The sequence below is a fragment of the Sorex fumeus genome, unplaced genomic scaffold (genome assembly GCF_029834395.1).
Source record: "Sorex fumeus unplaced genomic scaffold, SorFum_2.1 ptg000032l, whole genome shotgun sequence".
Lineage (NCBI taxonomy): Eukaryota > Metazoa > Chordata > Mammalia > Eulipotyphla > Soricidae > Sorex > Sorex fumeus.
Window position 1 is genome coordinate 9,731,969 of NW_026606089.1, and position 12,613 is coordinate 9,744,581.

Sequence of the window (12,613 nt, forward strand, 5' to 3'; positions counted from 1 at the left end):
ACTTACTTTGGGAAGGGTCTGATTCATGAGGTGAATAGACTGGGGGGGCAGGGGGGGAACAGGGTGTGTGGTGGGGACAAATGTAGAAGTGAGAAGGCCCCCCTGCTGCCCCCTCACCCTCAGCAGTGACTGCAGTAATGCAGGCAGGAGATGATGATGACTCATGACTAGGGGTCACTGATGAGACTGATCCTGGGTCTCAACTGAAATTCGATACCAGGAAGACAATTCTGCTGATGGGCTGGCTGGAGGGAGGGCAGGGCAATGGAGGATCATGAGCTGGCTGAGCTTCCTGGCCTCTGACTACTGCAGCAAGACAGGATGACTGAGGGGGATGAGGGGGAAGCGACGGCAGGGGGTGGGAGTGCTGGCAGAATACGGCACCTTCCATCACCTACAGCCAGGAGAGTGGGCAGAGGGACTGGAGAGGGGTGGAGAGATCTGAGCATAAGCAGATGGAGGGGGGTGGGGATGCGGGCTGGTCGACTGGAAGAGACGCTTCGGGGAGCAGAGACCAGCAGAGGAGGCCTGGGCGATGCTGAGAGATCAGGGAGCTGAGGGAAACAGGTAGAGGAGAGCCTAAGGAGAGGAGGAGGGTCCTGAGAGCCAAGCCCAGGGATTGTTGAAGACCGGGAAGCTAGCTAGAGGGCTGGGGCACATGCCGAGCAGGCCAAGGACCCCTTGGTTCGATCTCTGGCACGGCCTTGCTGGCACCACACCGCTGTGTGCAGCCCTGATAGGCCTTAGCCACGATGAGGAGGCCCCCCGGGAGAACTGCTGATAGGAGGATTAGACAATATCGGACCAACAGCCCTGGCAGGGCAAGTAAGATCAGCCCGGGGGGTGGAGGCAGGGGCAGGGGAGCCCTCCAGAAGAGCAGCTGCCCTGCAAGGGTGAGGGTGCAAGTCCGATCCCCGGCACCACCCCACAGGCCCAGGGAGGCTCTATAGCAAACGCTGTCAGTGATGAGTGTGCAACCCCCAGCAGGCACTGCCACCAAAGGAGTGCCCCCTGCACCGCAGAAACAAAAGGGCAGGGGAGAGGGAAAAGGGAGGGCAGAGAGAGAGGCAGGGGAGAAGGGGCAGGACTAAGGACTGACCACCAGACTGCAATGTGGCGGTCCCTGTAATTCCGGGAATGGCTGTTCTAGACTCGGGATGAACAAAAACCAGTTCTGAGCTTCTCTGCTTTGTTTCACTTCACCCTTGCCCATAAGAGGAGGTGTCTTCCTGCAAACTAAAGGTGGGGCTGCTTTAGCGAAGGGAAGAATTCAGAAAATGGGGGCCCCTAGGGGTGCTCCATTGAGGCGCAGAGTGTCTTCTGCACAAGTAGGCAGTGGCCTTGGAGGAGCTGAGACAGCTCGGTGGCGCGTCCACAGTGGAGAGGAGGCCAAGGAGAGGCCAAGGCATAGCTGGCAGAAGGGCAGGGGGCAGCTTGGGGGTCTGGAGTTAAAATCTGCCGGCTTCACTTTTCTCAGGGTGGTGCCCGGGAACTGGAGGGGAGGGGTTTGAGGTCTCTGAGCTGTGACAGAAGACAGGAGGTTGGTGGTGGAGACAGGAAGAACGGGGCCGGTTGGTTCTGTGCCCTGGTGGGTTGGAAGCTGCCAGTGTCGAGACTGAAGGGAACATGCAGGGAAGATCAGCGGGAGGGAGCAGAGAGGAGCAAAAGGCACACTGTACCGAGAGCTCCGTCCTTGTAGCGAGGGGGCCTGCGTGTCCTGCATCCCTCAGGCTCCTGACGGGCTTTGTCTTCTGCCTTTGTGAGACCAAGGAAGAGCCTCCAGGTACAGCTCCCTGAGACACACAGTCTCAGACAAATTACTTCATTACTTAAAGCCTCATTTTGTGAACTCTGAAAACACGAATCCTAGCATGTGAGATGATGAGTAAATGGAAACGTTTTCTGCTGAGACAATGCCTGACACACAAATGCTCTACAAGTCTCTGGCAGTTAGTGCTGCACCGCTGTGCTGCATCAGGCAGGGTTACTTCGACCACAAAGGCTCCTGAGCACAATCAGAGAATGGGGGCAGGACAGAGGAGATGGTAGCACTTCCTTCCATGGCCCCTGCCGAACCCCACCTCTGCTCCTTTATCCTTATGTTCTGAAAATGTCTCCTTTCTCAACTTGACACCTGCTAAGTCACTGGGTGACTTCAAAGTCACTTGGGTTTTGCTGAACCTGGTTCCTTACTGGAATCGTTCTGTTTCCTCTAAGCAGTGGTTCTCAGCTGGAGGTAAATGTGAGCTCCCTGAGTAAACTTGGCCATACAAGGCACATTTTGGTCTCACACACACTTGTTGCCGAACAGGGAGAGGCCTGAGATGCTATCACGTTGGGATGCTTCAAGGCACAGAACAAAGAATGAGCAGGTTCAAAATAGCTGAAGTATAGGCCTGAGTGATAGTACAGTGGGCAGGGTGCTAGCCTTGCATGCGGTTGACCTGAGTTCAATTCCCGGCATAGGTCCCCCAAGTTTGCCAGGAGTAATTCCTGAGTGCAGAGCCAGGAGTAACCCCTGAGCACTGCCAGGTGTGGCCCCAAAACAAAAACAGAACAAAACAGCCAGAGTATCAAGGCTGGGAGATCCTGTTCCAAGGTTTTTATAAACTCTGCAGGAGACAGTTCACACCAGAACAAATTGTTGTATCCAACACCCCCAGAAAAGGAGGCTCTACAACTCTACAATTTTTAAAGTTTGGCACTGGGGACTTTTAAACTGGGGACATTGGTGGTGGGAAATGTACACCGGTGAAGGGACAGATGTGAACGTAGTATGACTGAAACCCAATAACCAACACCTTTATAACTGTGTATCTCACAATGAATAAAAAAAGGGGGGGGTGAGATAAAACATGGCCAAAGGAAGCTTGATCGGGGTAAGGCTGGGGGCAGAGGGGTGGGGTAATGAAGTAAAACTTGGTTTCCGGAGAAACTATTCATACCAGCAGGGCAGTGAATGGCTGGGCAGCTCTGCACCCCCCTACTTCTTGGTAGAACTAGTTTTGGGTCACACCCAGCAAAGTTCTGGCTCTGGGCTCAAGGATCACTCCTGGCAGGCTCAGGGAACCATATGGGGTAGTAGGGATCGGATCGAGTTTGGCTGTGTGCAAGGCAAGGGCCCTAACCACTGTACCATCACTCTGGCCCTGTACCCTCAAGTTTCTGCTCTGCTTCCTGGGGTCACGATTTTCCTGATTTTCCTGACTGCACTGGCACTGGCTTCTCTCAAGGTTCACGGGGACCTGCCTTTCCTTTCATTTCTGCTTCTGAAGGATGGTCAGACCCATTCACGGCATGAAATAAAGAAGCCTGTTGCCTGTTCTCTTGGTTGGGCGATGACTTTGGTATTAAATCCTGGGGGTTGAGGTTGCCTGGGATGATTTAGGGTTATGGAGGATGTATGAGGCCTCTTGACTGAAAAAACTGGAGAGTCACCAGGGATAGGGCACTGGAGAGATAGTACAGGGGTAGCACTTGTCTTGCCTGCAACCAATCCTCATTCCATCCCTAGTACCAGATGCCCACCTCCTCCAGAGACCCAGGAGCAGGGGCCTGGGAAAAGACACTGAGCACACAGTGGGTGGCCCACTTCACCCTCTAATAAATAAAGATAAAGCAGAAATAAAGAGGTTTATTTATTTACTGTTTTGGTGTTTAGGCTGTACTCAGCAGTGCTCAGGGTTTACTTCTGGCTGTGTGCTCAGGGCTCACTCCTGAGAGTGCTCAGGAAACCATATGGGTTGCCGGGAATTAAACCTGGGTCTGCTCCAGACATGGCAAGTGCCTTACTCACTGCTATCTCTCTGGCCCCAGAAACCAAAAGTCTAAAAAGATAAGAACAAAGGGATAAGAGTAAGTGGCCAGGAAAGAGGGGCTAATCCTATTTTATTTGTCACTTACGGTACCTACTGGTCAAGCAGGTCAGAGTGTGCTGGGGCAGATAGACAGATAAAGGAGGTGGACAGGATGGGCAGTTTATGGGACCTTTAAACCCAGAATGCTGGCGCCGGGGGCGGAGGTCCTGTAACTGCTCTATCTCTGCTCCCTCTCCCAGAAGAATCTCTGCTTGGGAAAGCCCACACAAAGATGCTAATCCAAATAAGATAAGGCCCCGGATGTGTAAAAGTCTAACCTGGAAAGATTAGTTAGCTATCTGGCCAAAGAATGCTGCACTTCTCCTTCTGATGATTACTGGTTCTAAGCATTAAGATTGTGTGGATGGTTGGGCTCTCAGTCTATCAGGCTGTGAGCCCCCCACCCCATGCTTTTCCTCTTATTTAAAAAAAATATTATATATATATTGAATTACTATGAATTACACAATTACAACATTATTCATGATTGAGTTTTCCAGGAATCAATGTTCAAGCACTCAGCCCTTCGCCAGTGCCCACATCCCTCCACCAATGTGCCCAGTATCTCTCCTCCAAGCCTGCCACTCTTGCATGCACCTTTTTTTTTTTTTTTTTTTTGCCTATGGTCACTGCGGTTTACAATGGCATTATCAGTAAGGTATCATGCTTTATCACTTTACTACTTTCAGAATTTAGCTCCCCTGTCGTTGTGGTAGTGGTTCCTTCCCTGACCTACCCCCTCTCCACAGAAGGAAACTTCCTACTAAAGGCCCATTCTCCTGCCCTTTGCTTCTATTATCTTTGGGCATTAGTACCCCTCTACTGGGTTTCTTTATATTGCTCAAAGGAGAGGGATCATCGTGTCTGCCCTTCTCTCTTATGTCTATCTCTTTTCTTTCTTTCTTTCTTTCTTTCTTTCTTTCTCTCTCTCTCTCTCTTTCTTTCTTTCTTTCTTTTTCTTTCTTTTCCTTTATTGAATCATTGTACAACAAAGTCTCACAATGGAGACGTTACTGGGCCCGCTCGAGCAAACTGATGAACAACGGGAGGACAGTGCTACAGTGCACCGTGAGATAGTTACAAAGCTTTGAGTTTCAGTCATACAATGATTGAACACCTATTCCTTCACCAGTGCACATCTTCTACCACCAATATCCCCAGTATCTCCCCCCAACACCAGCTCAACCCTCCCCCTGCCTCTATGCAGACAATTTCCCCCATACTCTCTCTCTACTTTTGGGCATTATGGTTTGCAATACAGATATTGAGAGGCTATCACATTTGATCCTTTATCTACTTTCAGCACACATCTCCCATCCCGAACAATCCCTCCAACCATCATTGACTTAGTGACCCTTCTCTATTCCAGCTGCCTTCTCCCCAGATCATGAGGCAGGCCTCCAACTATGAAGCAATATTCCTGGCCTTTGAGTTTACTGTCCTTGGATGTCAGTCTCATATTATGTTACTTAATAGCCCACAAACATCTGTCTCTTTTCTTAATCCTCATGGCGTCCCTACTTCAGACCTGTTCACCTGCGGCTGGTCTCTGATAAGGGTGGAAGGCAGGTAGGAGCCACATGCTCCAGGTGCCTCTGAGGATCTGGAAACAGTGGACTATTCACATTTCCATTCTGCCTGCGAGGTAAGAATCCTAGTTAGCTGGTATTTCCAGGCACACTCAGTAAGAGGCATTTCTGAGGGTTCTGGGGTCTCTCTAGACTGCTTCTGAGAGAAATCTCCCCAGGGCCCTGTCCAGAGCCTGTGTTTTATTTTTCTTTCTTTTTTGTTTGTTTTGGGCCACACCTGTCAGTGCTCAGGGAACCATATGCAGTGCTGGGGATTGAACCGGGGTCCATCACGTGCAAGTAATCACCTTACCCACTGTGCTATCTCTGTAATAGAGAGCTGTGCTTTCTAGGTGGCTCCAACCCAGCTTCCCAATCCAGTCCTCCATTCCCCATCAGAGGGCCCCACATGCCACAAGCATACTGCCTCTGAGAGGAATATCTTAGGGTTGCAGAAAACGAGGAAAAAATAGAACTGTCTGAGTTTACACGCCTCAAGATGGAAGGGAGATTTGAGGAGGAAGGGCAGAGGCGAGGGTCATGCTCAGTTCAAGTATTTGGAAAGGACCACCTTTGAGGACCACCTGCAGTCCTGGGGAAGCCTCTGGACCTTTGCCCTCTAAACCAAAGCCCCAGAGAATACCCCCAGTACCCTGAGAGCCTCCTGGGAAAAGTGCTCACATTGTCTAATCTCTCCGATCCCTGCATGTCTAACACTGCAGCCTGATCTGAAAATTGCTGCATAACGATCCAAGCACAGTCTACGCGATCGCTCCAGGCCGACCAAGGAGTAGCCAGAGAGCCAGCCAGTGGGAAGCTGGCTGTCCCCTCCAGCAGTCCACCTCCTCCCTCCAGCCTCCCACCCCTCCCCAGGCCCCACTGGGTACCTAAGAGGGCGGCAGCCTGGCTCCGGCCGCCGAAGCTGCGGCTGAAGGAGCTGTGCCTGCTTGCGTAGGAGGCAGGTCGGCTGGGCAGCCAGGGCAGCAGGAAAGCCGGAATCTCCGAGTGCAAGAGCTCTTCGGCCACAAAGGCCACCTCAAACCACTTGCGCTGGAAGCTGGCGAAGTCGTCCACTGCTGTCGTGTGCCAGGCGGGCTGCTGCAAGGCCACTGGAAAAAGAGAGGGGAGGGAGGGTGCCCTCAGCTCAAACATGTGCTGCCTCTCTGATCTCTCTGATTCAAAACTACCACAGGCACGGGGTGGTGCAGACCCTGCACGGAGTGGAAGAAGCCACGGGGAGGGTTCCACTCAAGTGAAATGTCCACAAGAGGCCAATTGCTAGGGATGGAAAGCGGTCAGGGTGACGACACCCGTCAGGAACTAGAGAGGTGATGGTGGCACAATGCTGTCAACGACATAAAGGCCACAGACCATTCACTTTAAAGTGGTTCATTCTGTGCTGGAGCGATAGCACAGTGGGTAGGGCGTTTGCCTTGCACACAGCCAACCTGGGTTCGATTCCCAGCATCCCATATTGTTCCCTAAGCACCGTCAGGAGTAATTCCTGAGTGCAAAGCCAGGAGTAACCCCTGTGCATCGCTGGGTGTGACACAAAAAGCAAAAAATAAAAATAAGTAAATAAAATGCTTCATTTTATGTCATGTGAACGTATTAAAATTATCCAATATGTGTTATCCCCTGAAGCTTCAAAGATAGCTCAAAGGGTCAGAGCATCTGCTTGGCATGCAGGAGCCCTGGGTTTGGTCCCTAACAATGCAGTCCCCCTAGAACTGCTGGGAGCATCCCCCAACTAGAGTCAAGAGTAGCCTTGAGTACCAACCAGGGTGGTCAGAAAACAAACAGACAAATGAACAAAAATAGCCATCAGGGGTTGCAGACATAATACAGTGGGTACGATACTTGCCTTGCAGCTGACCTAAATTCAATCCCAGGCACCTCATATAGTCCCTGGAGGAATAATACTGCCAGGAATAATCCTTGAGTGCAGAGCCAGGAGTAAGCTCTGAGAACTACTGTATGTGGCACCAAAAATAGAACTCATGCCTCCTGACCCCCCGCAAACAGCTATCATAAAATGACCCATAAAGATTTTCTCATACAAGTTTCCTTGGCCTCTTTTAGGGTTATCTTCCACCTGCACCTATCTCCCCAAGAATGCTTTCTAGCTTTGAGAAAACCCAGTCAGCTCCAGGTATATTTACAGTAATATAGACTCTGAAGGGAGCTGACAGGTCTGTCAACTCAGCATGCACACAGGAGCTGAGGAAGTTCCATCCTTTGGAAGAACAGTCACCCACCGGAAAACACCTGCCCCAGGGAGGCATCAGCCTCATCTCTGACCTCTGTCGGGCTCTTTGTCCATTACTATCTTGTAGAAATAGAAGCCATAGATAAAGGTCCGCCAGACTTCACCAGACGCGTGCGTGATGAGCTGCTCTTCCAGCATTTTCTAGAAGGAGAGACAATGACAACTCTGAAATTCTCACAGAGACAGCTTAGAGGTACAACCCTCAGTTATTTCTGGAGTTAAGGAAACGCCTGAACTGAAGGAGTCAGGAGAACATCTCCACCCACTGTCGGTGGAACAACCACACTAGGTTAAATGTTGTGCCTGGCAAAAATGATGTTAAAAAAAAAATTGCAAAAGCATACTATGATGTCACCAGACATTTCAAAAAGAATATAAAGAAAACCTAGGTATAACACCATTCCATATTTAAAATTTAACATTTTGCTACAATGACTTCAAATATCTTTTTTACAGACAAATCATTTTTAATCCGTATTATAAAAATAACCATATACATACAAAATATTTTCACTGTAACAACATTTCATGTAACATGGTTCACTAATCCTATATATACATTTCATCATGTTACCCGTTTTTTTTTTTCCCCAGAAACAAATACTGACATTTTCAAAGGTCTATACCTGGGGTTGGAGTGATAGGATAGCACAGTGGGTAGGGTGTTTGCCTTCCATGGGGCCGACCTGGGTTCGATTCCCAGCATCCCATATGGTCCCCCGAGCACCGCCAGGAGTAATTCCTGAGTGCATGAGCCAGGAGTAAATCCTGTGCATCGCTGGGTGTGACCCAAAAAGAAAAAAAAAAGTCTATACTAAATCTCACATATTTTACAGATGAGGGCATGGAAGTAAGCACTAATTTCCTTTTAATATAAAAAGTCAATTATTTCAGAACCAATCATGACTAGAGTCCTTTATAGGTTCTCCATCATACACATACATGTGCTTTACTTTCCTTGGTATATAGAGTTCTTGTATATAAATCTTTTTTTTTTCATTCTCCTTCCTACTTTCCAGCATCATTTATCACTATTTGCCTTTTCTACTCAATTTTATACGTAATATAACACCTATGAGACATTTTAGACTTTTTAGGGCACAAAAGTCACAATCTTTGAAAAACATAGTTAATGCCTTTAAATTTAGTAAACTTGAAAATTTAAAATTAAAAAAATATTGATCCATGTAATTTAATGAATGACTTCAAATCTTTTAAATTAAAAAAAAAATCTCAGGGAAAAAATAAAACCTGTTGACTTGCCCACATCCCGTTCCTCTTCTTTCCCCCAGGCATAACTAAAAGGCTAGTTTAATATTATTCTCATGCAATGGTTAATAATTTAACCACAGAGCCATTCATAAAAAACAGAAACTGTAGGATCTAGAGGAACAGCACACATAGGAGCCTTGAGTGTCTGCCTTGCAAGCAAATGGTCACGGGTTCAAATTTCTGGTTCCATGTGTTCAGCACTACCCTGGCAACTCTATCTGTGACCTCTATCTGTGACCAGGCAATTTCCAGGGATGCCGTGGTCAGGTATATAAAAGCGACACAAAAAGGGGTGCAAGCCCCAGTGAGCACTACAAATATAAAGACCTGGGAGTACCAGTCAGTCCGTGCAGCCCTGCAAACATGGATATGAGCACTGCAGTAACCTCCCGCCACTGAGTACCACAACCACAGCTTGTGGGCCTCAAGTAAGAGTGCAACCCAAGCAGCACCTCAGCAAGCAATAAGAACCTGTGTGCAAGCACCACAGCAGGATGTGTGACTCCCAATGAGCACCACAGCTAAAAGTGTGCAAACCCTGGTCACCATCACAGCTTCAACAAGAAAGGAAGTGGCAGTGGGGAAGAAAAAAAAATATAATAAAAATCAAAAAGTTAAGGGATGGAGCCTGAGCCAGAGAAGTAATCCAGGGGTTAAGTCAGCTGCCTTGCATGCAGTCAATCCCAGTTTGATTCCTGACAATGCATTTTATCCCCTGAGCAGGTCTGATTGTTGGACTGTCTCTCTAGTTCCCTTTATAGGCACACACACACACACACACACACACACACACACACACACACGCACACACGCACACACATACGTATAAAGAATATAAGGTATATTCATATGAATTTACGTTTCTATTTTGTTTCTAAATAAAAAGAGCAATGCTATTACCATTTTGAAAAATGTTTACTCCCTCAAAAGCAGGATCCTGATTTTGTATTAATACTTGTACCCCCACCTCACTTAAACTGATGATAACTCTCCATTGTGTGACTCAGAACTATGATTGTGGTGATAGTGGTGGGGGCAGTAACCATGGTGAGCAGCAAAGGTCATGCAAAACAGCCTATGGTGACCTATATAAAGAGAACTGAGGATTGAATACTGACCAGCTCAGTTACTGAGTCTACATCTCAGTGTTGACTACTCAGCCAACTACTACTTGGGAAACTGTACTCATCTCCAAGGGGAGTCTTTGTGCACCCAGGATGGTGTGAACTCCCTCGTCCAACTAAATCTTTCCCATTCTCTCCTCTTGTGTTCCATTCTAGTTCTCAATAACGCAATGAAATTTACAGGCATTGGGCCGGAGTGATAGTCCAGCATGGAGGGCATTTGCCTTGCATGCGGCTGACCGGGTTCAATCCCCAGCATCTTATATGGTCCCCTGAGTATCGCCTGGAGTACTTTCTGAGTGCAGAATCAGGAGTAAACCCTCTGCACTGCCAGTGTAACTCAAAAAGCCAAAAAAAAAAAGAAGAAGAAGAAGAAGAAATATACAGGCATTTGCTCTGGTCGACCATGTACCAAGTAACATGCTGTGCACTCATAACATGGAAACACATGATAATATATAGGTGGTCCTGCCCTCAAGAAGTCCAATAAAGGAAGGCAGAAGATGAAGGAGAACTAGACACATTCTCCCACTATTGTGCTGCATGCTGACAAGGATGTTCAGAGCACCAGCAGTTTCTTGAGGCAGAGTCTTCAATTCAGCTTTGGGTCATGATGGAGGAGCTAGGGGAACAATGGAGTCTGAGGTTGGTGAAGAGCATTCCCTGGGAATACTCTCACCACAGTTCTCTGAGGTTCAGAAGTGCAGGTTCCTTCCATAAAATTTTAGTTCAAACAATAAATGCTGCCAGATTTTTAAGTCAAAGAAGAGTGCCTTTCAAAGCAAGACTGCTTTCACTAATTCCAGACAGTTCTCACGTGGATTCCGACCAGGAGTCCTTATCCCAACCTGCAGATCTCAAAACTGAAAAGCACGCAAGCTTCGGAGAAAGGCTTTGGTTCCTGGTGGCCGAGCCCTGCCCTGCCATCTCACCTGCATGATGTCGATGGCCATGGCCTGTGTCTGGACCCCATCCACGTTGTTCACCAGCCAGTGCACCACCTCTGCACTGATGAAGCAGCACGGCGAGAGGCCCTTCTGTTCAGAGAGCAGCTGGACCCCTGTCCTGAAGGCCGGCACATGAGCAGGGAGCCGAGTCAGAGTTTGAAGGGCAGCAAAGAGCAAAAAGAGAAGTTGAAAAGGAGGGAACTCCTGCTACAGCATTCAGCACCTGAATTCTGAATGCCCTGAGCACAATTTCTTGACTTTATTCTTTTATTTATTTATATATTTAAAATGAATCACCATGAAATAGTTACAGACTTACAAACTTTCATGACTATGTTTCAGTCATACAATAACCGAGTACCCATCCCTCCACCAGTGCCCATTCTCCACCACCAATATTCCCAGTATCCCACTAGCCACCCCCCCCATCCCCAGACCACCTCCCCACCTCACCCCACCTCTTTGGCAGGCACATTCCCTTTTATACTCTCTCCCCTTTTGGGTGTTATAGTTTGCAATATAGGCAGTAAGTGGCCATCATGTTTGGTCTATAGTCTACTTTCAGCATGCATCTCCCATCCCGAGCCAGCCCTCCAACCATCATTCACTTAGTGGTCCCTTCTCTATTCCAGCTGCCTTTTCCCCCAGAATGTGAGGCTGGCATCATCTCACATCAGAGTCTGGCACACATCCAAAAGAACAAAAGCAACTGGTATTGGCAAGGATGTGGGGAGAAGGGAACTCTCCTTCACTGCTGGTGGGAATGACGACTGGTTCAGTCTTTTTGGAAAACAATATGGACATTTCTCAAAAAAAAAAAAAAACAAAACTAGAAATTGAGCTCCCCTTTGACCCAGCAATAACACTTTTGGGAATGCTCGAGTGGGCCCAGTAACATCTCCATTGGAGACTTTGTTGTTACTGTTTGGCATATCGAATACGTCACGGGGACAGCGGTAGGGCATTTGCCTTGCACGCAGCCAACATGGCCGACCCGAGTTCGATTCCTCCACCCCTCTCGGAGAGCCTGGCAAGCTACCGAGAGTATCTCGCCCACACGGCAGAGCCTGGCAAGCTCCCCGTGACGTATTCGATATGCCAGACACAGTAACAACAAAGTCTCCAATGGAGACGTTACTGGGCCCGCTTGAGCAAATCGATGATCAACGGGAGGGCCTTTACTTACTTACTTGGGAATATATCCCAGAGATTAAAAAAAAATACAGAAGAAAGGACATCTGCACTTGTATGTTCATTGCAGCACTAAAAATGGGGAGATGAAATGAACAGATACTTTCTCAAGGAAGAAATCCAAATGGCCAAAAGGCACATAAAAAAATGTTCTTCATCACTAATCATCAGGAGATGCAGATCAAAATCGACTTTATTCTTTAGACCAAGGGAAATCCCTATGACAGAACAAAAGAAGTTGTCTCAAGGGGAAACAAGAAAGGGGCAGGACAAAGAACCCAATTTTGGAGATGATCTATACTTATTAGTTATTAAAAAGTAATTTGCATAGTTATTTCATTTAACTCCCAAGCCAGCTCTGTTCTCCCATTTCACAAGCCACTCA

General features: G+C 48.0%; 1 protein-coding gene across 4 annotated transcripts in view; it reads right to left on the minus strand.

Annotated features, from left to right (window-relative positions):
* Nucleotides 1-12,613, minus strand: part of DEPDC5 (DEP domain containing 5, GATOR1 subcomplex subunit) — a 152,359-nt gene that overhangs the window by 17,414 nt on the left and 122,332 nt on the right. For all 4 annotated transcript variants that reach the window (XM_056116475.1, XM_056116472.1, XM_056116473.1 and 1 more), the window contains 3 exons: nucleotides 11,023-11,155; nucleotides 7,727-7,835; nucleotides 6,313-6,534 (listed from right to left, as the gene is read on the minus strand). In XM_056116475.1, the coding sequence (XP_055972450.1) occupies nucleotides 6,313-6,534; nucleotides 7,727-7,835; nucleotides 11,023-11,155 (464 nt within the window). The remainder of the gene's footprint in view (nucleotides 1-6,312; nucleotides 6,535-7,726; nucleotides 7,836-11,022; nucleotides 11,156-12,613) is intronic.